This window comes from Lytechinus pictus, chromosome 12 (genome assembly GCF_037042905.1).
Source record: "Lytechinus pictus isolate F3 Inbred chromosome 12, Lp3.0, whole genome shotgun sequence".
In the NCBI taxonomy this organism is placed as follows: domain Eukaryota; kingdom Metazoa; phylum Echinodermata; class Echinoidea; order Temnopleuroida; family Toxopneustidae; genus Lytechinus; species Lytechinus pictus.
The window spans coordinates 24,314,033-24,340,093 of NC_087256.1; the positions used below are offsets into that span (position 1 = coordinate 24,314,033).

A 26,061-nucleotide genomic window follows, 5' to 3' on the forward strand; every position below is an offset into this window, starting at 1 on the left:
ACGAGTAATGCAGTTTTTGAAGTGCCAACAATTAAGTTCTTTTATTCACTCTCCAAATTTTCGGTAGACATCTACCTTCTTCAGGGAAGATTCGTGAATTCTTCCCTGAAGAAGGTAGATGTCTACCGAAAATTTGGAGAGTGAATAAAAGAACTTAATTGTTGGCACTTCAAAAACTGCATTACTCGTGAATTTGTTTCGCATTTCTGATGTCTTATTATTATTATTGCCAATACGTGGAAAACCAAGATGCTTATATATATATATATAATTATATATACATACATATGTATACATTATATATATATATACGCCTGTAATCACCCCCATCAGTATAGGCATGGACCTGTAGTAGGTCCATGGTACAGGCGACTGAAGAACATGATCTCTAACTAATGAAGAAAAACCAAATCACAGTCTTCAAGGAATATGCAAACATAATTAGCCTAAAAAGATCTCAACAGATCTGCAGTTATATATTTTGATTACGAAATCAAAGTTTAGCAATTAAGGACGTTCCACAGTTATGTTTGTGCGCATTATGATCTGCGCATAGTTTACACTCTGCGCGCTGACGTCACAATGGATGAACAGGTGATTGATTAGCTGCGGGTATGAGCTGATTTTTCTCATATTCTGCACTTTAACTGCAGATCCGATGCGTTATTTCATGAAGCTAAAAATGGAATTATTCCATGGACCATTAAAAAAAAATTTCTACAATTTCAAAATACTTTACTCTGCATTGCTGCCAAGAATCAGGAATATTACCCCGAGTTTGAATAAATGGTAGAGTGGTTTTGATTTTTTCTTCACATAGATACAAAGCATTCGGCGCATTTTTGGTGTTTTAAAAAGCACATTTGCTCTAATAAAAATGCTAATAGTTTAAAAACAAGCACATGGACCCCTATTTTTTAAAGTTTGTACCTGTTAGGTATACCTTCCTCTACAACTCTGCAAATTTTGGTGAAAATGACATGGATTTTGAATAAAGTGCAGCATTTATTGTACGTTTGTAGTTTGTTACTAAAATTTTACATTTTTTAGATTGGGGTTTTGTTATAGTTTCCGCCTTTTTTTAAGAACTGCCAGCGCTGTTAAACTTAAAATTGAAAACAAATAGCACTTTAACTAGATTCTCCTTTCGAACGATACAATTATTAACTCTTTTGCGAAATTTGATGACTTTTTCATGTATTTTGACTGAGTAATAGAGGTTTAAACTCATTGTAGTAATCTTGGGCGGTCTAAAAATGCCAAATTCTTTTGAATGCGCAATTCTTAAGAACATCAATTTGGGTGAACTTTGAAGCTCTATAGCAAAAAATCAAGCACATGGACCTATGTTAATTTTTGCATATTTCGAATATTAAGGTTCTAAAGTATCTATGTGCAAAGTTTGGTGAAAATGACATGGATTTCACTTTAACTGTGGAACGTCCTTAAGCGAACTTTTGATAACACCCCCACCCGCAAAATATCAACAACAACAACAAAAGAGAACTGTAAAGATATCTGACGCCCATGTATTATCTCCTTTACTTTAGAGGGGGGAACTAGAGGTAGGATAGTCATGCACTGCGCCCTGGGCACAGATTTTTGTTTCAAGTTTTTTTTTTCTTTTTTTGTTAACATGACAAACGGGTTTCCCTATGTGAGCACGCGTAAAGCGTACTATATTATCCCGGGCACTTTCACAGGATAGGCCTACAAAAGGTTTCATAGGCGATTCAGACTGAATAAGGTCCCCCGGCCCCCCCCCCCCCCCCCCCCCACCCGTCAAGTTTCAAGCACACGTACTTTAAGCGTATTTCCCCGGGTATAGGCCCTACCTTAATCTGAGGATTCAAACGAGCCATTTATAGGGGGAGGGGGACATTGCTCCAGGAACAAGTTTCAGGGGGATAAAAAAAGTTTAGGCTGACAGACTACTATGTATAAGACACCGGCATATGGAAACCCCCATGCACCCTCCTCCCCCCCCCCCCCACCCCCATCTACAGCTAGTGACCACCTTCAAGGGCAACCTGAAAACATACCATGTATAAGAGTGTTTTTTGATAGATATTGACTTATTGTTCAGACATGTATTATATGTAAATAATTTTGTTGTTCTGCTCTGAAGCGCCTTGAGCATCTAATCAAGATGGAAAGTGCGCTATATAAATCTCATGTATTATTTATTATTATTACAATGCTGGATTCACCCCTATGCGTATAAGCCCACTCTGTATGCTGACAGTGATATACATGTAGATCGAGTGATTTCATCAACATGATGAAATATTTCCCAAAATCGGATAAATATCATATTGATATTTTACTTTATCAATAAATTTATGCAATGAGTATATGACGAGCTTTCTTCTTCTAGATCCGGCCTCTTAATCCTCCTTTTTTTTTTCTTTTTTTCCTCTTCATCTTCTCCTTCGTCTCTTTTCTTCGTCTCGATCCTTCGCTCTTCCTCTTTCTTCTTCTTCTTCTGAATTCTTCTTCTTCTCCTCCTCCTCCTCCTCCTCCTCCTCTTCCTCGATCATCCTCCTCCGTCTTCTTCTTCTTCTTAATTCTTCTTCTTCTTCTTAATTCTTCTTCTAATTCTTCTTCTTCTTCGATCTTCTTCTTCTTCTTCGATCTTCTTCGTCTTCTCCGATCATCTTCTTCTCCTTCTCTTCTTCCTCTTTTTGCAGACTATACAACTATTACTAAAAACCGTTTAAAAAAAATTAGTATCAATGCAAAAATAATCGTACGTGCAAAATTTAGCTACTTTTATGACGTCACTGGTTCCATGCAAGATTCGTCGCGTCGTCGCTCCCATCCCATTTTGTCTATTTAATGGAACAAAGTTGCCTTTTAGAAATGAGAAGTAAGTTTGCCGTAAGTTTCATTATTATATTTGAATAATCAAGTAGTCTGTTATTTGATGAAATATTTTCTATTCTGCTTTCCCTACATGATGATGATATTTTGGCACGTGAAGAGTGCAGTAATTGTTGTGTAGTCCCAGATGCTGAAATGTGAGTATGGTACTACCGGTACTTGTCTGTCGATGCTTCCTAATAATCCTATCCTCGCATGTTGTGTGAGTGGGCCTAGCCTAACGTCGTTAAGGCTAAGTAAAGGACTCCGTGATACATGTATTTCATCATATTTATATGTTATATAATTTATATATTGGCCATATAACCTTGTTCGTAGGATGAGTGGGTATAACATAATTTGTGCATGTGCATTGTCATTGATTGATTTTTAAAATGATCACAAAAGTAGAAAAGACCAATCTAACTCAATCAACAATTTCTCAGTTTTTTTTATGTGTGTGTGCATTGAAATTTGGGTCATGCGGGAACTGCTAAGGTATTCCACAATAATAATATAATCAAAATGTATGTAATTTTCACCAAGTTTTGCACAGAGTTACCATTGCATTGATTGGTTTTATAAAATAGGTGTATTACTATTATTTCAAATTCAAGCATCGCGATTGGCTAATACGCGTCACATAACATCCAACTTTTTGTGTGCAATGCACGGCAGTGCAAAAGGTGCGCAACGAAAATTGACATTGCACGCTCAAGCAGACCACTGCAGTACTGTACTGTGACTTTTTAAGGATTTGTTTCTGTGTTGCTATTTTATAAAACAAATAATGCACTTGCTCTGTCGTGCGTAATAAGTAAATGCAGAGAAAGCTCGGTTTCTTCAGATGGTGCACACTGGGCACTCGCCGCCAGCTGCTCGTGCACAGTGCGGCACCTATCTAAAGAAACCTTGCGTGCTCTGCATTTCCACTAACGCCCTCGGCTGCATGCATTATTTGTAAATTGTATAACGTTAGCATGCGCACCAGTCTTACTCTTAGGATACATGTATTTGCAAAAAATTGAAATGGGTTCATCTTGAGCTTGATTTTTTTGCTATCGAGCTTTTAACTCTACCCAATTGAAACGTCTCTATATTTTTATTGCGCATTCAAAAGAATTCGGCATTTTATCTATGTGAGGAAATGTTCTAAACCACTCCACCATTTATTCGAGGTCATATTCATCATACTTTGCAGCACTTGATATAAGAGTAAAGTGTTCAAAAATTATATTAAAAAACATTGTTCTGTAGATTATTTTCAGCTAATAATTAGCTACAAATCGGATCTGCAGTTAGATTGCAAAACATACAGTGAAAAATCAGCTGATACCTACATGTATAGCTGATTAGTCGTAATTGCATGTTCCTTTATTATGATGTCAAGTGTGCATAGCGAAGCATCTACATGTACTAGCGTACAATATGCGCACAAACACTATACAAGTTAATGCCAACTGCTTCTCGGGAATTGTGCGAAAAAGAGTTAATGTCAATTATGTTTCTGATGGATATCTTGATAGATATTTGAATTCATGAAACGAAAGGAAACTTTTAAAAGGTGATATGTAAAAACAAAAAAACAGGGGACAACATTTTTTAGTCAAAGCACTATGCTTCTCAGGCGACGATATATCAGAGTGTGACTTTAAAATTTCTTTGTTTTAAAGATAAAGGGGATGCAAATTACCATAAATGTTCTGTTTGCATGAAATTTGGCCCATTTTACTGTATAAAATCATGATAATTTGGTCAATTTGTAGTCCAAAACGATACTTGACATGTGTGTCACATTTTCAAATGGCAATCAACTCAAAACAAGTCAGGCATCAATTAATTTTTAACATGAGAATTTCCAGATGTTTCAAAATACTCTTCAGAAACTTTTATCAAAATCTGCCGAGTATCCTCTAAGGAAATTACAGACAAATATACAGTAATGTCAGGAATCTACAATAGTGTCGCGTCACGCGAATCACAACAAACAAATTGAAATATCTCCTACAAAAACACTGTAAATTCAAAATTTTTGTTGGACAATGTGTATTAATACTTTAATTGAAATGAATAGAAACAAGTTGATCTTGAGAAGTTGAAATTTTGTGTGAATGTCACGCGATTCACACTGGAATGGCTGTGTGACTCTTAGTTACTCCACATCCATTATGACTCTTATTCATCAGGGCTGTTAACATTAGAGGTTAGCGAAATGTAGAAGTAGATCACCACTTTTTGTTTGATACACTACTTTTCAATTGGTCACATGACACGTATGTCCCCCCTCAGACAGCAACATTCCATGTTCATGGAATATAAGGCAAAATCCCAGGGGGGGGGGCCACTTCCATTGACGGGTGTATACCACCTGTGACCAAAGAAACACCTAAAAAGGATCCCTTTTTCAAGATAAGGCATGTTACGTACATAACGTAATACATGTAAGGGTGTCAAAAATGCTTAAATATTAATGAAAAGTATATATTTCGCAAGGAAAGCTACGTGTTTACAGTCCAATTTGCGAGGGTATAAAAAGACTAAAATGCTTTTATAAAAGATGTACTTTTTGCACCAACACTACGTGTTAAGGGTCCTATTGGAGATGGGGTGTTCCCGGGGAAACTTGCACATAAGCTGTTTGTTTGTTTGCTTTTCTGATGTAATTGTAACTCAAATGTGCATGTACTAGAAAAAGGATTGCTGCTAATGCTGGGGCTGTTAAACTATAGCTGTACTTGTTTAGGGGGTCAAAGTAAGGGAATACTTGTCAAGGGTACCGTTTTGTTTCCAAAACCTGTTAAGGGTAGGGTTTCACATGCCAATACTTGTTAACCCTTTCCACGCGTACTTCGCACCAATGCACACTCGGTGCCGTGCGAACTTCACATTTCACACTCAACAAACAAAGCATTATTTCCCTCCCTGAAAATAATTCAGTACAGATGGGTTCATGGTCCAGCGCACAAAGAGTTAAGGGGTGCATTTTCAGAACATGGAAAATACGTGTTTAGGGTGCATTTTGAAACACCATGGTCATGTGTGGTATCCACTCGTCAGTGGAAATGTCCCCCTCCCCCCCCCCCCCCCCCCCCGGGGGATATACTGAGATGTAGTACATTGCTTTTTCATGATTCTTCTGATTCATCTATAGAATTGTGATGAAAAAAAAGTCCTCAAGGCTGAAGGGAATTCTGACGCATATGCTGTGGAGTGTGGACGCAACCAGCCTCTCCTCTGAACAACTTGTATTTTCAAGAAAGCCTGTGATCCTCCTTCACTCGGGTCCAGAGAAATGAAGCACTTCACTGCTGCTACTACCTTCAAACACTCATGGGACCAAGTCTCCTCAGCTTTCTGGCAAAAATACCCTGGACCATACAGGTAAATACATTGGCCTGTATTCTAAAATCAGGTCCAACTTAGGCCATGGTCTTAGTCTGGGCTAAACTTATGGAAAGCCACAAGTGCCAAGAATTTGTTTACACTGTAATGCTTCTTGTGTTTACTGGGGTCCTTATTGGTTTAATGGGGAAGGAAACTATTTCATTTATCATTTCAAGAATTTGTCAATGATTTGAATGCGTAATAATGTGATGATCACCTAATTCTAGAGATTGATACCACTTTGGGCTTTTCATAGTAAACCGCAACCAACTGGTTGAAGTTAAAGCAGAGTTCAGAATACGGGTCATTGATGATTACCACTAAGAGCAACCCTAACCTTTCAAAATTCAAAACATGGATAAACTTGAATAATTACCCATGCTGGCACCATGTGCTGATTGGTTTGCTCACCGATTGTTTTCAGATACAAAACAAATACATGAAGAAAATTAAATTCACAATTTATCTGGGGTCTTGGAGACATAACACTTGTATTGGTAAAGTAATAATTGGACAAATAGGTGGTACTGGTCAGCTGCTTATTCTGCAGCTAGATATAAAATTATATAACTGATGTTGATTTTTTTTCCTGTATATGTAGCATTGGTTAATAAATTAGGGTCATTCTCAGAAAGGGTCTTGTTTCATGGAAAATATGTCTAAACTAGAGGAGGGTAATTGTGTTTTTTTTTCTCTTTCTTTTTTTTTGAGTTGTGACCAGCCATGATTTTTTCTGTAGAGACCAGTCGACCACTAAAATACATAAAGATAGTTGTTGATCAAAAAAACAAAACTATGAATATCAACCACTTCAAGGCTTTTATTTCTGTAAAAAGAAATATAACTTCCATTAAAGGTAGTGATATTTTCCGTGATGTTCGTGACTTTTTTTCTCATATAGTTTCAATGTTGTCTGTAATAATGCTTTACTTTCCAGTCCTTTGTTATTGTTTTCAGTAAACATGTGCTGTCTGAAGACGTTGTATCCCGCTACCTCAGCCCAGACTCCAAGCTTCACAGCATACGCCTCCTGACCAAGACCAATAGAATGCCCAAGTGGGGCGGCTTTCTCTTCGGAAACAACGCAAGATTTGTTTCTATCGTTGAAGAGAGCATTGTGGATCCCAAGAAGAAGACGATGACCACCTACACAAGGAATCTAGGCTACCAGAATTTCATGGTAAGAATGTCTAGGAGTTGATTGTAAAGTGGTGTGATTTGATTGGAATCAATTTTAAGTCCATCTTAAATGTTAAAAGCTGTCAGTGTCATTATTGTCATAATACTTCATGTATAGTACGTACTCTATATGCAGGGACTGCATATGTGTAAACTGTAAACAAATGCATGCTGATTAGTGTTGTTTATCTTAAAACTGATATTGATCTGAGAATTAGTCTTAATCTTGAGTATTAGTCTTGAAGGGATGCTCCGGGTGGAAAGTATTTATATCTAAATAAATATAGTAAAATTCACAGAGCAAAATGCTGAAAACTTGATCAAAATCGGGTAACAAATAACAAAGTTATTGAATTTTCAAGTATTGCATTATTCCAGTGAAACAGTTCTAGGCATGTGTTCATGAATGTTCATTAGGTGGGCTGACAATGTCGCTTCCCCACTTTCCTTTTTCTTATGTTATTACATGAAATCATAATAGTTTCATTTATTCATACATGTGTAAATGGTGTGTCGCCATTATTATGAAATAATTTGCAGCACGAAACAACTAATGCACTTAACCAGTTATCAATCCAATTGTTTAAGTTCTTGGTAGAAAAATTTTGAATAAACCTAATTTCATATAATAAAATACAAAAGAACAAGTGGGGATATGACATCAGCCCACCTGATGAATATTCATGAAAACATACCTAGAACTGTTTCAACGGAATAATGCAAATCTTTAAATTTCAATAAATTTGTTATTTTTTATCCGATTTTGATCAAATTTTCAGCATTTTCCTCTGTGAATTTTACTCTATTTATTGAGGTATGAATATCGTCAGCCCGGAGCATCCCTTTACTCTTGAATTGGCTCTTAACATGAAGGGGTGTGATTGATTGAAATCAATCTTAAATCCATCTTAAATATGAAAAGCCATCAATGTCATAGCTACTGTACCTGTAGACAATCTCCTTTGTTAACAACTGCATGCTGATAAGTGTTGTGCATCTTAAATCTGGTCTTGATCTGATGATTATTGGTCTTAATCAATCTTGATCCTGACCTCAGAACTTCTATTCTTTAATTTATTGCTTGAGATCAGATCAAGTCAATTTTTTTTCCAAACAGTTCTGAACCTAAAAAAAAAAACATTCTCCAATGAAGAGCTTAATATGTACATGTACATGCATCTTCAGCAAACTCATTGTTTGAGAGAAGATTGAGTGGTTAAAGGTTGTGACTGTTTTCTTTTATAGCAAGGTGACTATCCAGAAATTGATCATGATTTTGTTCTTGAACTGTATATCCAGCATACAGTTACTGTATGTGGTCTTGACCTTTGAAAATTATGTTCTTCATTTCAATCTTAGGCTGTGTGGTCTTGATTATAATCTCCCACCCTTTAGTTGATTTTGATTGGTATATGAAGTAATTCACAGGCACTTTACAGGCACCTACATGTAACCAAGAGTCAGTACCATGTCTTCTAGCAGAAATCCAACAATACAGACTCTACATTATCCGCCTCTTCATAGCGGCTAACTTGATTCCTCACTATTTATTCTGTGATTATGTGAAGATTACTAATGAAAGCTGCTTGCTGAGTACCTGCATTCCTCTGAATCTGAATTTCTGTATTGGGTTCCTGAGATGCTATTCTTGGACCCAAAAAAGTACAAATGACAAATTATGGAAAAGTTGGCTTTCCATTTAGCCATTTATAGATCAAATTGTTTCATTGATTTCTTTAAAAAGGAAATGTGTAGGAGTAAACTTTCATTACGTATGATGATATCTGTCTTATATTTCCTCCAGGTTCTGGAGGAAAAGTGTGTCTTCACAGAATCGGAAGAGAACAAGGATTGGACGCAACTGACGAGACAGGTCTGGGTCAGCTCCAACCTGTACGGTTTCTCCAGAGCCCTGATGGCCTTCGGTGTGGAACGCTACAAAGCCAACCTCACCAAGTCTAACAAAGGCATCCAGTACATCATAGACAAACTCTTTGTGCCAGAGAGGGTTCCCGATACGCTACCTCACGAAGTTTCCAAGCTCAGAGACAATGCCAAAGCCAAGGCCCAGAACATGGCTGCCAGGGCCGGCGGAATAGTCCAGTAATGCGCCGCTTGCATGTGGTAGGAGAGCGATTGGCTGCTGGTTAGCCCCACTATCGTGAACTGGAACTTGGAGAAAAAGGAAGGATCGGTTGCCAGATCCAATAAAATGGTCCAGGATTCGTGACATGACTAAGAATGAGCTGTATAATGAACAGTGAATTTCAAAAGTTGTACCCCTCACTGCATAGGTTAATGTCGATGAAATTTCCTGTTTCACTATAGATCTCGCTTCATATGAAGTTCCTATGATCTTGAGATGAATTAGTGGGGTTATTCCCCAAATATTGATAACGGGTTAGAGATATATGACTGATTGAATGACATGCAATTTGGGGAAGTTGAAAATGCATGATTAGTTACAGATCTACATGTATGATGATCAAATGTAACAAAAGTTTCTGTAATATTGAATTTTTGTAAAGAAGTTTTGTACCATACCATTCCCATGCTGAAAAACAAGCGGCAGAACAAATAGATTATCAAGATTTATTGTTCCACCTAAAGTAGGATAAAAAAAACAAATATACCAGGCCTTTATTTCAAACGTGTAGAGGGAATTATTCATCCGTGGTTGTACTTATCCCTCTGGCTATAGTTTTAATTAACTATCTTTGGGATTCACTGATATTGGTTGTGCCTGTCAGTAACTTTACTATGTTCACAAATAACTAGTTTGTAAAATAAAAAGTACAGCCATTGATGGCAACTATTTGTTATTTTATGTACATATGCACTACTCAATGCAATCAGATGATCATCATTAGAAGTATGTAGCTGCGGACTGATTTCTGTCAAAGCTTTTCACTTATTGGACAACCCAACTGCAGTTCGCTGTGCATTTCGGGTGCAATTACAATTTTTTGAGAAATTCTTTAATATTGGAAAGCTGTTAGTAAGAAGTGTTTAGTTTATTAATTTAAACTCTTGAATTAAATGATATGTTTTTATTGACTAGTCCTACTGTATCACCTCAAGAATAGAAGGAGGAATATTCACTTCATGTGCACTTGTTCAAAATTCTCAGGCTTTGCATTGCCATGGTCAGTGTATTGGGTTAAGTAAATGGATTTTTAAATGCAGAAGTGGTAATTGAAATCACCAGCTTTGTGCCAAATGTCCATGAAAGCTTAGTAACAATGTACACTATGAAATATATTAATTTGTACAACTGTATGTTTACATTTAGAAATGAGATCTACTTTTGCGATGTGATACACATTCGGTGTTCAGCTGCACAGCTGGCCTTATAAGCCTGTTCACGATTGTAAACTGCGCACGAGCAGAAAAAGGTCATTGGAGACAACCATGAAGGTGGCTTTCAAATTCACTGACATAGGCATTTGTGATTTGATGATTATTCATGTATTCCTTTCAAAATATTTATCACATCCAAGCTGAAGAGTAATAAATAGAGCCTTCATAATCACTGGTATTTGACAGTAGCCTAAACAATAGTCAAATGTGCCAAAGGCAGACATTAAAACAGATTTCCAAACTTTATCCCTGATATACTATTCTAGTCACCTGGTCTATACAATGCCTTTTGTTCTTAGAATTTGAATACTCTACCGGTAAAGCTTACGCAACATCTACATTTGAAAATGAAAGTGCTTATCCTAATGAAAAATCACAAAGGTCATTTGAGAAAAGTTGATCATGAGCTAACCGTGAACTGGCTTATTGTCTCCTTGTTTTATATGAGCTTATGTTTGCCTGGCCCGGCTAAAATTACTGTCCATGTAAGTTGTTGTTTGAGGAATATATAAAAAGAGAGAAATTAATCCTTGGGAGATATTATTCAAGAGATGATTGTTTGTTCCAACATGTAAAGTGGATTGATTGGTGGGGATTTTTTACCTGATTTCTAAGAAAGCATGAATGCTTGTAAGCAAGCAACCAGAGGACCGACGGCTTAAGGTCCTCTCCAAAGGGCCTGGTAATGAGGATTAATGCCTTACCAAAGGGCAATAGCGCACCAAGTGTGAATCGAATCCGGGTCACCGGAATACGAATCCCCCCCTCTACCGACTGAGCTATCACGCCTCCTTGGATTATTCAACTACCTGTAACCCCGACAGATCTCCCAGTCTCGTATACATGTCACTGGTTGGATATCGTGCATAATGCGATTGTATTTGGGGGCTTGTAGTCCTTTCATGGCAATCTGATGTCATCTCTGATTTGTAACCTGCCAACAGATCAACATGTGTAGCTGCATCCAGGTGCTGATGAGACTGACCTTGTTAAATGGCTCTTGTACCACGTGAGAAAAGTTTGGTTGGTCATGAGTGAACTGAGACAGGATGTCTGCAGTTCCAAAGGTGGATATCTACATGTGCAAGAGTGCAGAAATTGGTAAAAGGCCATCCCGCAATCTCGCACCTACACGTTAAGTAAAATACCATCTACCTATAATCGAGTGTACTCTAGGATTCAACTATGAGCAGTGAAGTAGGGGAGAATTCCTACCGTGCCAGCTAACATTGACATTATTCAAAAAACAACATTTACGCTTTGTGTGTAAACCCTGCAGACATAGCCAGTCTTATGTGAAAGGGCAAGACACTTCCAAAATCATGCCTCATGCTCATCCCCCCATAACACTTGACCTTGTTGCCTAAGGGCATATTAACACCAAGTCTGTTGTATCTGACCAGGTAGGATGGAACTAGAGGCAATAACATATAGACCAAGTGGTGAATTACCTATCATAGCAAAAAGAATATTGTCCTTACATCGACATTCCAGTGGAAAATATGATATACATGTATACTCAGGTATATTCATCATTTCTCTTGAAGTGTAGGTTTCCTTCAATCCAAATATACTGTAGTAGATTTCAACAGTTTATTCTTGTTGATATTCATTGCTTTATGCATTTATGTACTCTATCCAGCATAATTGAAAATGTTATGTAAGTTGTATCATTATTTATATTGTGTTGTATAGGTGAACATAACAAAGGTTCTTCTTTTAATGAACTTTAAAGAAGAAGAAAAAGAAGAAGTCTGCCTTGAAAATAACTTTGTGCTTGAACAATTAGCAGGAAAATGCAGACACAAGTCACGGGAATATAGTTTAGTGAAAATTAAAAGTTCTGAATTCCTTAACTTTTTTTCCCTAATTGAACACAGATTTAGCTTTCATATGCCATATATTTTTGCTCAGTGTAAATGTAATTGATACATATTTTTTTCATTTCATCCCACTACATGTAGAACGTTGTGGCCCAGTGGATTAGTCTTCTGACTGACTTTGAAACTGTGGTCGTGGGTGTGAATCCCAGCCATGACGTAATTTCTTCAGCAAGAAATTTATCCACATTGTGCTGTACTCAACCCAGGTGAGGTGAATGGGTACCCGGCAGGATTAATTCCTTGAATGCACTGAGCGCTGACAGGCAGCTCGAGGTAAAGCCGGGGTAATAATAATGATAAACAATGCGACTCGGAATAGATTATTTCTAGATAGTTGGCGCTGTATAAATGCCTATTATTATTATTATTATTGTGTATGTCACACTATTTCATCACTGAATCTCTTCAGTGATAAAAAACTCTAATTCGGATGTTTACGTTTGTTTTTAAGTGTTGAAGTATCGGACACATTTGAGGGCGAATCTTGCCCTTATGATTTCTTTGGAATATTAATGCTGCAAGTGTTGAGCTAGAATATATTTTGATGTATTTGTCTTTATAATAGAAGAGTGTATATTGTCTGTCCCTATTTAGATGCAGTGTTCTGAAATCTGATTATGGGAGAGAATCCATGAAAATCGATTCATTATTAGTAAAAAATTACTTCTTTTTTTTCACCATCACCACAGTCCTCGCGTCGACCACTTTAAAGGAGGATGAAACATTCGGAACAAGATAGCTTGTGTGAAAACAGAAAAATCAAAGAAACAGATCAACGAAAGTTTGAAAAAATTCGTACAAATAATGAGAAAGTTATGAGCATTTGAATATTGTGATCACTAATGCTATGGAGATCCTCAAATTGGCAATGCAACAAAGATGTGTGATGTCACTTGTGAACAACTCTCCCCATTACTTTAGCATATATTTCACTTAAATTGCCTCTTTTATCACATCTATCAGTAGATCATGTGTTCTTTCTATAGGAGGGCATGTAAATACAATTTTTTAAAGAATACATCATGGATAAAGAGTGTGTATCACCATAAGAAAAAGCAAAAAGAGTACATTTGGAGGGTATTTTATAGTCCATCAAAGGGTAAGTTGTTCACATGTGACATCATACATCCTTGTCGCATTGCCAAGGGAGGATCTCCATAGCATTAGTGATTGCAATATTCAAATGCTCATAACTTTCTCATTATTTGTCCAATTTTTTTCACACTTTCTTTGTTCTTATTTTCTGATTTTCCTGTTTCGACACAAGCCTACTTGTTCCAAAGCTTTCATTCCCCTTTAATCGTATTGTGTGTAATTGAAGTAGATCTCCCAAACCTCTTAGCAAATGTTCTACCTGAAATGTGATTATTGAAGTTGGCAGTTCTCAATTGAATACGATGGCTCTGCTGCAAATGGCAAATGCATGTACCCCTCCTGGGTTGGGAGTGGCATACATTGTATGTCTTGCCAAATGTTAGTTGCTTCCAGGGGTACTATCTATTACCTTGGAAACCAGGGCTCTAATGATAAGATTAGCGATCAATCGTGAAATAGACTGACCAATCAAGAGTAATTATACATGCGCATTTGACTCAAAATATTGGCCAGGAACCAATCAGAAGTGACCTTTCATGTTTGCGATGCATTGGTGGTCATTAACATTTGTTGTCTGACAGGTTTTCCGATCTGACAGCTTTCCCCGATTTAGATTGGTTGAGGAGCACAGGTGTCTGAGTGTTACTATGGTAACTTTGGGATTAAACAGACTTTCTTGTACACGTATAGGCATCTGAAAAGTACTGTCATGAAAAGCCCCACAGGGTACTATTTCACGTTGGTTGGAGAACAGATGGCATTTCATTACCTGCCTTAGTAATAGCCGGTGATTCTCACTGCTTCGCATACAATAAAAAAACCAAGAATTTCACTTAAATTATCTGGGGGCTGTTTCACAAAGATTTAAGTATGACTTAAGAGTCGCACTTAAGTTGCGTACAATATAAAAGGCATGACTGCATTGGTAAGATCATCCCAAGAGGACGCGCACTACTGCATATTGATCAATGAGACTGCGCATTGCATGTCATATGTGTGTCGGCATTCAAGTGCGAAACTTCAGTCATACTTAAACCTTTGTGAAACACCCCCAGGTTGGACAACTTTGGTGAAATTTCCCCTTTTTCCAACATAGAGCTAGGGAACTTTCTATGATTTAAATCGTAACAAATATTATACTTTGCATAAAATAGTGGAAATTCAAATAATTTCATCTCTGTTTTAATAAAAGAAAGGGTCCCTATATAATGTGCAAAGAGTTCTATGACACACCTCCCTGTCCCATGGATCCAGATTTTAGCCTCATGAAATCAAGAATTTTAGTTGTATTTTCTTCATTATTACATGATCAAATGCCGTTTGGATTGTCTTAAATTAATTTTCCCCCTTTCATTGAATTTATTTGTTGAAATCAATTTGTTGGTTTTGAGGTACTTGTTATTCCCTCAAAGTTCTCTTTTCTTTAAGTGTTTTTGTCTGTTTTTTATTTAAATGTCCAATTTGGGTTACTCTGATCCGCCGATGATGGTGATGTGAAATGTTTGTATATATAATATCCTATAAAGATTTATTGAGAACAAAGTTTGCCATTCAAAAGACTAGCTTCATATAGATGAATAAAAATATTAAAAACTAGTAATTTGAGAATGGTCTTAGTGTTGAATTCTTTGTGTCTTTGTTGAGAACGTTGCATTTTCAGAAAAAATATCTGCATTTTTATTTTTTTTGTACTTTAAGGTGTATTGCCAAAGAAAGGGCCAGGTAGTTTGAGGGTGTTATATGCCCCTGCTCCCCTTTCCCTCTCTATCTACATGTATTCCTGTATCTGTCACCCCCTTCTTCCTCCCCCCCCCCCCCCCTCTCTCTCTCTCTCTCTCTCTCTGTCCTTTTCACACACAGCCACTCGTCTTTTTTTTCCTTTTACCCATCAACCTTTGGATAAGGCGGCAGAATTTGTATCCATTTTCCTGACTAAAGTTTGCAAAATGAGCCATTATTCAAACCATTTTATGTCAAACAGGGTTTGTGTGGTCCAAAGAGTAACCTCTAGAAATAATGCTACAGTACAATATATCCCCAATCTAACTTGTCCGTTTCCAGCTGGAAAGAAAACAGTGTGAACTTATCTTCACAGTGACTATGTGAACACACTATGGAGGTGTCCACAGTGGATTTATGCCGTACTTATGTTTGAACATTTCAACAGTGTGAATCACATTTTCACACAGCCCATTATCATGACTATGTAAACAGACTGTGAACACACTGGAAAAATCCACAGTACTATTTTATCCTCTCACTCTTCCTTGAGCATTTTAGCAGCATGAATCACATTTTCACTGTAGACCACTGTGTGAATGCACAAGGTGTCCACTGTGTGTGAAATAATCTTCACACAGTCAACTATCATGACTATGTGAACACACTGTCAAGATGACCACACTGTGAAATTATCTTCTCTGTAAAATTTTAAGTGTGAACCGCATCTTCACATACTATCTTGTCTATGTAAACAGACTGGAAACGCTGTTGAGGTGTCCACAGTGTGAAATTATATCTTTTCTCTGTTAAACTTGAGCATTTTCACAGTGTGAATTACATCTCCACACAGTCCACTATGTGTACACACACTTTGATTAATACATACACACACGCACACATTTTAAAATGAAACCAAGATGAATATGACAAAAGAAATGAAGAGACAACCGACAATAGCGTATCTGATATAGAATGCTGTCATATTTATATATTCTATTTATGAGGATTATACTGTGAATTATATGAATAATTCATTACATAAAACGGTTTCTACATTCACAAAACGCACTCAATTCGAGAATTTTCTCGATATTTGACAGAGATATAGTATTGTCCATGACGAAAAGGAAATAGTTTTCTCTCGATGGTTTGGCCAAATTTAATATCTTGACATTTACCATGTTAGCCATGTTAAGAAAATTTTCTTGTTTTAATATTTCTTTCAAATTCACTTTAAAACATTTATTATTCATTGGCCAACACGCTTACCATATAGGTACGTAAAATTGTCAACACTGGTATATTCGTGTATTCCCCTCAAAAGAAACGAACGTCAAAAAGAAATTAATCATTGAAAAATTCAATATTTTTAGTCCTATTTCTCAAGCATTAATTTTGTAATTCTTGCATAGCATAAACATAATACTGTAAGAACTTACACTGAAATAAACATTATGACATCCAAATCATTCAATTGCAATCTAAAACCCGGTAAAATATATACGTGATTCAGAAAAAAGGGGGAAAATGGAAGACCAAACAAAAAATACCTTGAAAATCATTATGAAGACTTTGTGTCATTTTTTAACAGTCTATCATGCATTAGGTTTTGTATCAATGTATGTTTTATAGGCAGTGACGTCAACCTCGTAACACTTTAACTTGGAAAAATCACTGAGGTCTTGCAGAGAAATAAGAAAAAAAGTGCATTTGTCGTCATGAGGGAGCATTTGAAATGAGAACAGCCAATAAGATGACGGTAGAGAAATGACGTCACAGTGACACCGCGCCCATCGCTATCTACCACCCCTTACGCAGTCGTCATTTCCTAAACTCAAATTTTATCAAAAAATTCAAAGATTTGCACAAAAATATTTAATGTCAAAATCAAACAGTGATAGTAGTGAATGCATTCGTTTGGCAAGCACAATATTCATATGAAAGGGAAAGTCCGCCAAGACATCAAGTGGTGCGAATAATAAAAAAGAATAGGGAAACGACGAAATTACGGAGCCTTTGAAGTGCCATCGACTTGACGACTTGGCGAGATACTTTATCTTGCCATGTCGACATAATAACCTTATTATGTCGACATGGCGAGATACGGTATCTTGCCAAGTTGACTTATAAAACATATGTCAACATAGCGAGATATTTTATCTTGCCAAGTCGACTTATAAAACATATGTCGACATGGCAAGATATGAAGTGTCCAAGGCCCGGCGAGAGTCCAAATATCTCGCCAAGTTTACATATAACTTTTTTATAAATCGACTTGGCAAGATAAAATATCTCGCCATGTTGACATATAACTTTTTATAAGTCAACTTGGCAAGATAACGTATTTCGCCATGTCGACATATAACTTTTTATAAGTCGACTTGGCGAGATACCGTATCTCGCCAAGTCGATGGCACTTTAAAGGCTCCATACGAAATTCATCAAAAAATTAGAGTTTTTAATTTTTTAAGAAAAAAAATTGAAGTCACATGCGAGCATGCAGGTGCCCTCATATGGTATGCAATGCAAGTTACATGAATTATTACCGTTCCATGGTGACTGAAAGATACTCTCCTAAAGAAACGTGCCTGAAATAATGTGTCTGATGATATTCAAATATGTATTTAAAATCATTTTCAATTTTCTGAGGAAAATGCATCTTATGGAATTCATCGGCCTATCACTTGGGATATTATGCTACGTCACAAAACTATAACTTCCAATAACTTGTAACTCTGTCAGTGGCTCAGTGCTTCATTGATGGATTGCATCAGAACGCCATTAATATGTTTCTCATTTTTCATGCTTTAATTCAAAATAATTTGATGTCAGGATGAACTTTCCCTTTCGTTGAAGTTCATTATTTTGTCAATATCCTAGTAATAAAAATACTGATGAGAATAACCATAATAAACACCTATTTAAATATCAATATCACCCTCTACGTCGAAAGTCCGTGACTAGTGTACTCGTGTTTGCGATTTGAGCTATTCGAAAATAAAATGATTATAAAAGAAAAGTAAAAGTGATAGCTAGCAGACCGTTATCGTAATATAGTCATTATTGTACATCACAAAAAGATAGCACTGTACGGAATATAGTATTTTGTTTCAGACAATGAGAATTATCATTTCTAATAACGAACTACTTCATTCTATATGGTTTTGAATAGTCAGGAAAATATACCTTATGAAAATGTCCAAGCATCGATATTTGATGACCCGATTTCGTTTTGATCGTATACATACATCATAATATTCATTCACTCACTTTACAAGTTTTTAAGGTAACTTTGTTACTTTTTTAAAGAGTACAACACAGTTATATAAATATCGCAATATCGGATAGCTATTTGTAATGTATATACAGAATACCTACATCTTATAAATATTTATTTCCATATATCGTACTTTCATGGACTTTTCTCTTCAGCCTCACTTCCTAATTTCACAAAACATATACAAGAATTAAAATGAAGTGATTATTTCATATTGAAAGTCCATGAAACCAACGAATGTGGCGTACGGAACCATTTAGATTCATTTTCTGTCTACGCCTTTTAAAGTTCATAATGACTTTGGTTTATATAATAAATACATCAAAAGCATATGTACATGCCGCGCTTATTTAGAATAGAAAGTATTTTCTCTTCGTGCCCTTGAAGTTTCTTTGAGGATACTACAAGCAAGCACTGCTATACTGACATATAGTAGGGGATAAAGTTTACCCAAACATGCCGAGCAAATACAGCGTCGTTATTACGTGTTTGGTCGAGTTGATGGGATGAAAACGATGGTTATGGTGGTGGTGTTAGTGGTGGTGGTGTTAGTGGTGGTGGTCGTGGTGGTGGTGGTGAAGTTGTTCGTGGTGGTGAGGGTTGCAGTGTTCATGGTGGTGACATAGAAGAATTGAAGTTGACGGTGTTTATGATAGGTAATAGAATTAATTGGAAGAGGTGGTGATGAGGTTGAGGACTTGGTAGTGGTGGTGGTGGTGGTGGTGAAGGTGGTGGTGGTGGTGTTGGTGAAGGTGGTGGTGGTGTTGGTGGTGAAGGTGGTGGTGCTGGTGGTGGTGTTGGTGGTGCTAGTTGCTCAGTTTGTAGTGGGGATGCATTCTCATAGGAACTGAAGTGGATATCGTGATTATTGTTGTCTAATTGAAGGCTTTCGAATTTGTGGTTGTAGTGAGGAGGAGGAGGTGGTGGTGATGTTGGTCACCGTGTTAGTACTGGTCGTATATCCGTAGTTGTGGTGACATAATAAGAGGAATTTGTGGTAAAATTACTTAGTAAATATAGTTGAGTTGGCGGTTGTGACAGTGAGGAGGAAGTAGTGGTGGTGGTGGTGGTGGTGGTGATAATGGTGGTGGTGATGTTGGTGGTGGTGGTGCTGGTGGTGGTAGTGGTGGTGGTAGTGGTGGTGGCGGTGGCGAAAGGGCTAAAATTAGTACTTGTCAATGAGCTGAAAAAAAATTTGGTGGTATTGGTGGTTATGGAGGTGATGATGGAAGCGGTGGTTGTGGTGGTGATAATAATGATAGTGGCGGCTAGATGATGATGATCATCATCATCATGATCATCATCATGATGATGATGATGATGATCATCATCATCATCATCATGATCATGATGATGAAATGATGATGTGTAAATGCAAATTATAAACACAATAATAAAATCGCAATTAATTGTAATGTAAAGATAATATCCAACCTTGTAATTCCGTTCTTTCGTTACAATATTACCAACGCTATCAACGGACTTACGGCAATTATCATTATCGTCATTGTGAATTGAGAAATAAATGCGTAATACATTCACAAAAGAAGTACATCAATGGTGGACACAGTTAACCGGATTTGGAATACACTCCTCCGACGTTTGAAATATGAAAGAAAAAAACTAATTTGGCCAATTTAGACATAATGCATAGTACTATAATATAATATGTAGTAATACTTTCCATAATGCTGACATAAACGAGTGTACAATAGAATAGAAATAATCAGTTTCCCCTTTGATGTAGAGACGACATTACCATTACTGGCGATAATGATTCAATAGTTTACAATACAATACAATATTAACGCCTATTCATTTGATTGTGTGTTCTATAAAGTCAATGAAATTTAAAACAAATACTTGCTCTAATCTTTTATATAATAATTAGAAACTTTTCTAAATCTCTCATGCCATTAAAGATTGTGTTAAGCAACCCTAACCAAATCTGTTACAAATCATCATTTGTATGTATTTACTTTTACTAGGGTTTTTCTTTAAAGGGATAAGTCATATTTGTGATTGCTTGGTTTGAAAGAAATATATTTTATTGGATCATCAAAGTAATATACCGTTTACATCCGTTTTGTGATGCAGCAAGCCAAGTTAAAAAGATAGGAATGGAACTTTAATTAAAAAAAGAGATGTTTTCAGTGTAAAGATTGGTCTTCATTCGTAAAGACAAATTCAGGTAACGCATTTCATTTTCATAAATTACTGTCAACAAAAATATTTTGTAATTGTTTTGTTCGATTTGTGTTGAATAAAATTGAATCATTGGTGGATCCAGGTGGGGGTCACATCCGACCCGTCCCCCCCCCCCCATTAGAGGCACCCCCCCCCCCCCCAAAAAAAAGGGGGGGAATATGTGATACATACACAAGTGAGGTTTTTTATTCTTGTCAAATTTTGCCTGGAACAAAATGACCTCATTTGGTAGTGAAGACTGCCTCTTTTGTCAAAATTATTATGTACAGAATGTCACCCATTTGGAAAATCCTTGATCCGCCCCTGATTGAAATATTTGAATAAAAGTACTGCATATTAAACAAACCTGAAAGAGGAAAACAATACAATTCGAATTTTAACGGAGAAACGTAGGCCTACGTCACTTCCAGGACTCCTGATGAGATGCGACAAGCTTTTAACAAGTTGGGCAGCTTTCACAATAAAAGTCTCATATTGTATTATTTAAGCAGTTTCTGACACCATTTACGCGTCATGTGCGTATCACTTCTTAACTCGGAAACAACCCGTTTTACGTCTTGGGGTCGCGCCCGTTAACTGAATTATGTGACGCCACCCCCCCCCCCCTCCCAGCCAACCACCCACCCCACCCTCAACCCCACGTCCAATGGGGTAAGAATTTGTCATATTAGACAGTTTTAGAACACTTTCCAGGAAGGGGGGGTTACATTATTAAAGAACTTTGAATTCAGATTTGGCAGAGTTTTGAGGGGAGGGAGGCTAATGGATATCTTCCAGCAGCTTATTAATTGGATGAACGTGATTGGTTTGGTCAAAATGGTGAATGGAATTCGGGGTCTTTTATTTTTGGTCATTGTATTTAGTCACATGGATCACTGCAGTTTTATCCACGTGGAAACCAATATATCATTGGTCACTCGACTTACAATAATGTATATACCCGTTTGATATAGACTCTTTTTGTAACATTGATAAACATGTCATATATCCACAAAATGGCACCGATGTTTTCACATTTGATGTGCACGAGAGAGCCAGCAGATTCGGCACCAAGTCTAGAGACCATGATCCGTCTAAACATAGATAGTACCATTGGTACACCGTCTCAGTTAGATGCAACATTTGTGACACCAACTTCTAGCTAGGAGATTTCCTAATCTGTGCACTACAATACCAATTAGACCATTACACTAATACACTAATATTTCACCGGTATGTCTCGATCCTGTACTGTCTACGTCAGCTAACCACGTTAAATCGGTGGGTAATTTTAAAACACTTCTTTCGAAAACCCGTTCATTGTACAGTGATACCATCTTTCGGTACAAGTCTTGGTTCTGCAGTTCTGCACTTTGAAAAAAGTCCACTGATCGCTTCATAGCCCTCGTATAATCATCCGCTTGTCTCACACTTCCGCCTCCAGGTAGCACTGGGAGAAGCAGATGAACTACTACCGGTGGAGCTTTTAGGGTAGTTTCAAGGGCGGCAGAAAAGGAAGGGCAGGGGCGACAGGCCCTCTGCTTTTTCAAGTAGTGAAGGGAAAAGGGAGAAAGGCGGAAGAAAAGGGAATATAGAAGAGTATCAAAAGGAAAGGTCTGGCTCGTGTTCCCCAAGTCATTTTAAAGAGACAAACATGGCACCACCTCTTACAGGTCGGCTTACCTGCCCCCACCCACTGCCCTCTCAAAATACCCTGGCGCCGCCCCTGGTTGGCAGGCATCACCCACCACCATCAGTGACATCCGCAGCTTGTGGCGACCATCTGCTCGAAATCCTTGATGACCACGTTCTTCTCGTTGTTCAAGTAGAGCACTGAGAGACCGGTGAAACTGTTCGGTACGCAACACGGGCTTGGGATCCGCCTACCATCTCTTCGTTTCATCTTTCGTGTGTGGAGTATGGCTTGCACGGCGGCGTGGTTGGTCCCGTTGAAGTGAGAGTCGAGAGGGAACGGACAGTACCCTTCGCAGAAATTACTGTGGTAAGCTGTAGACCGAGAGAAAAGAAAACAAAATATGGGTCATTATTTTTTGTTTTGTTTCATGTGACACCTACGTACAACATCAGAATCCACAACCATCCCACACCTGACCCACAACACCAAGACCCAATATCAGCCCTGGGTACCAGCCAGCGCCCACAATCTTGCAACACCTAACCCACACTACCAAGACCCAAATACCAGCCAGCACCCACAAGCGTCCCACACCTGACCTACACCACAAAGACCCAATACCAGCCAGCGCCCTCAACCGTTCCACACTTGACCCACACCACCAATATCCAATACCAGCCAGCGCCCACAACCGTTCCACACCTGACCCACACCACTAAGATCTAATACCAGCCAGCGCCCACAACCGTTCCACACCTGACGTGACCCACACCACCAAGACCCATTACCAGACCCGGGTACCAGCCAGCGCCCACAACCGTCCCACAACCCAAGACCCAATACCAGCCACCACCAACAACCGTCCCACACCCCAAGACCCAATACCAGCCACCGCCCACAACTGTCCCACACCTGACCCACACCACAAAGACCCAATACCAAACCCGGATTTCAGCCAACGCCCACAACCGTACCACACCTGACCCACATCACCAAGACCCAATACCAGACCCGGGTACCAGCCAGCGCCCACAACCGTTCCACACCTGACCTACACCACCAAGACCCAAATGGTAGCCACCGCCCACAACCGTTCCACACCTAACCCACACCCCCAAGATCCAATACCAGCCAGCGCCCACAACCTTCCACACCTGACCCACACCACCAAGACCCAATACCATACCCGGGTACCAGCCATCGCCCACAGCCGTCCCACACCTAAGCCACACCCAAAGACCTAATATCAGCCAGCGCCAACAAGTGTCCCACACCTGACCCACACCACCAAGATTCAATACCAGCCAGCGCCCACAACCGTTCCACACCTGACCCACACCACTAAGATCCAATACCAGCCAGTGCTCACAACCGTCCCACACCTGACCCACACCAACAAGACCCAATACCAAACCCGGGTACCAGCCACCTCCCACAACCGTCCCACACCTGACCCACACCACCAATACCCAATACCACCCAGTACCCTAAACCGTCCCAAAGCTACCTAACCTACACCACCAATACCATTTCATACCCAACTGCCCTAACACCCACCACAACAAAGTCACACACAAGCTCATACACGTAACCCACCCCATTAATCTACAACAATCTCCCACCTTAACCCACTCCACTTGCACTCATAATTACCAAAATGAAATATATAACGCTGCGCCTCAGAAAAGTCATATAAATCATATTATTTTGGGGAGTAACCGTGTCTGAAACAAATCAACGAACGTGAATGAAAAAAATGCAACACCTTACATCCAAACCACACCCGTGCCATCAATTCTCTTCTCCTAACAAACAGGTGAACTCAAGGTACCGATTGACCTAAATGTCGTAAACTTATACTTGATGTCTTCATGTTACTTGAACCATTACAGATTCTACATAAAGAATACCTGGGGCCCGTAACACAAAGCTTAGTAACCATCGTACAACATTTATTTTACGATTGATTGCATTGATTACAAAATAATCAATCGTGAAAATCAAGCGTACGATCAATCGCAAACCTATGTGTTACGGGCCCCAGGAAAAAGAAAATCTCAAATGATTGACGCAAAGCATACCATTGAGAGAATCATTTGAAGACATACGTCATATCATTGATTTGGCAACTTATTCCAATGGCAGTCATTAGACATTTCTATTTTGGGGAGATGGTAATGACATAAAAACAGGTTTGTATCATTGAACTGTGTTTGAATTGCTATTCCCTTCTTATCCGTTTTAGCACCCCGATTTAAAATGTGATGTTCTGACGACAATTCTCATATTGATATCTATCCCAACATATTCATATCTTCTTCTGATCAAATCTTTCTACTGCCAATACTAACTCTTTGGGTGGGTTGGAGTGTGTGTGTGTGTTGATGTGCGTGCGTGTGTGCAGCGCTTTGTAGCCGAATGGAAAAGGCGCTATATCAAATGTTTATTGGATTGGATTGATACAATACTCACTAATCTCATTCGTGAATCTAATATTCTTATTTTTAATGCTTAAGACATAAAATGCAACATAGTTACCTTTCCCACCTGAGAGCAAACATTCATCTAGCACCAACACAAGAATCACAAATATAGAACCATAGTGATGAGCGAATTCAACATGTTCAAAGGGATATAAAGTTAATGATCCGACTTCCGTCAAGCTGACACAAGAAAGATCAAGTCTTTTAGGTGTGTGGTGTTTACGCACGGTAAAATGACAAGTGCTGGAAAGATACACTCGTGTTAATGGGAACAGTCACACCAACCAATCCGACCGATGTTACGTCATGGAATACACCGTATTGGTTTCGATCGGTGATGAATCGGTACCCTTTTGTGTGACCGCGACACTATTCTGGGCAGTGAGAGTGCTCTCGGGGGAGCATCTGTACAGTGGATGTATTTCATTATTTATTCATATCCAGATATGAGATGCGATTCTATCACTCTTAGGTCATTACGTAAACACATCCTGACGATATACTTTGAAGAATGACGGAGGAAAGTGATCAAATGTGTTCCAGATTTGCCCCCCCCCTTACTTTCCAAAGGTTAACAGGAATTAACACCACAAAGAATATAAAAATATATAAAACAAACGAGGAATGATCGAGTAAACGGAAGAAGTAGAAGCAGCAGAGATAGAAGTAGTACCAGTAGTAGTAGTAGTACTAGTAGAAGTAGTAGTAGTAGTAGTGGTAGTGGTATAAGTAGTAGTAGAAGTAGTAGGAGTATGAATAAATTAAAATAAAAATGACTAGGCCTATAGGATAACGACAAAAATACTAATATCGAAAAAATCAGGTGTTAAGAAAATAATAGTAATAATATGAATAAAATGAAAAATACCAACAAATAGAATAATAAGAATGAAAAAAAACAATCATGATGATGATAATGACAATAACAATAATGATTGCAAAATATACTGACATCAACAAAGGCAGAATCAATATTAATGAATTATTTTCGGA

General features: G+C 38.1%; 2 protein-coding genes across 2 annotated transcripts in view; one reads left to right on the plus strand and one right to left on the minus strand.

Annotated features, from left to right (window-relative positions):
- Nucleotides 1-2,768: 2,768 nt before the first annotated feature.
- On the plus strand, nucleotides 2,769-15,363 carry LOC129272299 (PRELI domain-containing protein 1, mitochondrial-like). Its single transcript, XM_064107503.1, has 4 exons — nucleotides 2,769-2,869; nucleotides 6,014-6,243; nucleotides 7,204-7,426; nucleotides 9,230-15,363. The coding sequence occupies exons 2-4, from the start codon at nucleotides 6,155-6,157 to the stop codon at nucleotides 9,530-9,532; spliced, it is 615 nt and encodes a 204-aa protein (XP_063963573.1). The 5' UTR covers nucleotides 2,769-2,869; nucleotides 6,014-6,154; the 3' UTR covers nucleotides 9,533-15,363.
- A 5,649-nt stretch (nucleotides 15,364-21,012) lies between these two features.
- LOC135156211 (bone morphogenetic protein 6-like) overlaps nucleotides 21,013-26,061 on the minus strand; it is a 33,198-nt gene continuing 28,149 nt past the window's right edge. Inside the window, exon 3 of the mRNA XM_064107910.1 lies at nucleotides 21,013-22,956. Coding sequence (XP_063963980.1) covers nucleotides 22,703-22,956 — 254 coding nt within the window. The 3' untranslated portion in view covers nucleotides 21,013-22,702. The remainder of the gene's footprint in view (nucleotides 22,957-26,061) is intronic.

Coding starts and splice junctions, on each gene's coding strand:
- LOC129272299 (XM_064107503.1), top strand. CDS start 6,155: ATGAAGCACTTCACTGCTGCTACTACCTTCAAACACTCATGGGACCAA. Junction 6,244..7,203: donor AAATACCCTGGACCATACAG/GTAAATACATTG, acceptor TATTGTTTTCAG/TAAACATGTGCTGTCTGAAG. Junction 7,427..9,229: donor TAGGCTACCAGAATTTCATG/GTAAGAATGTCT, acceptor TATTTCCTCCAG/GTTCTGGAGGAAAAGTGTGT.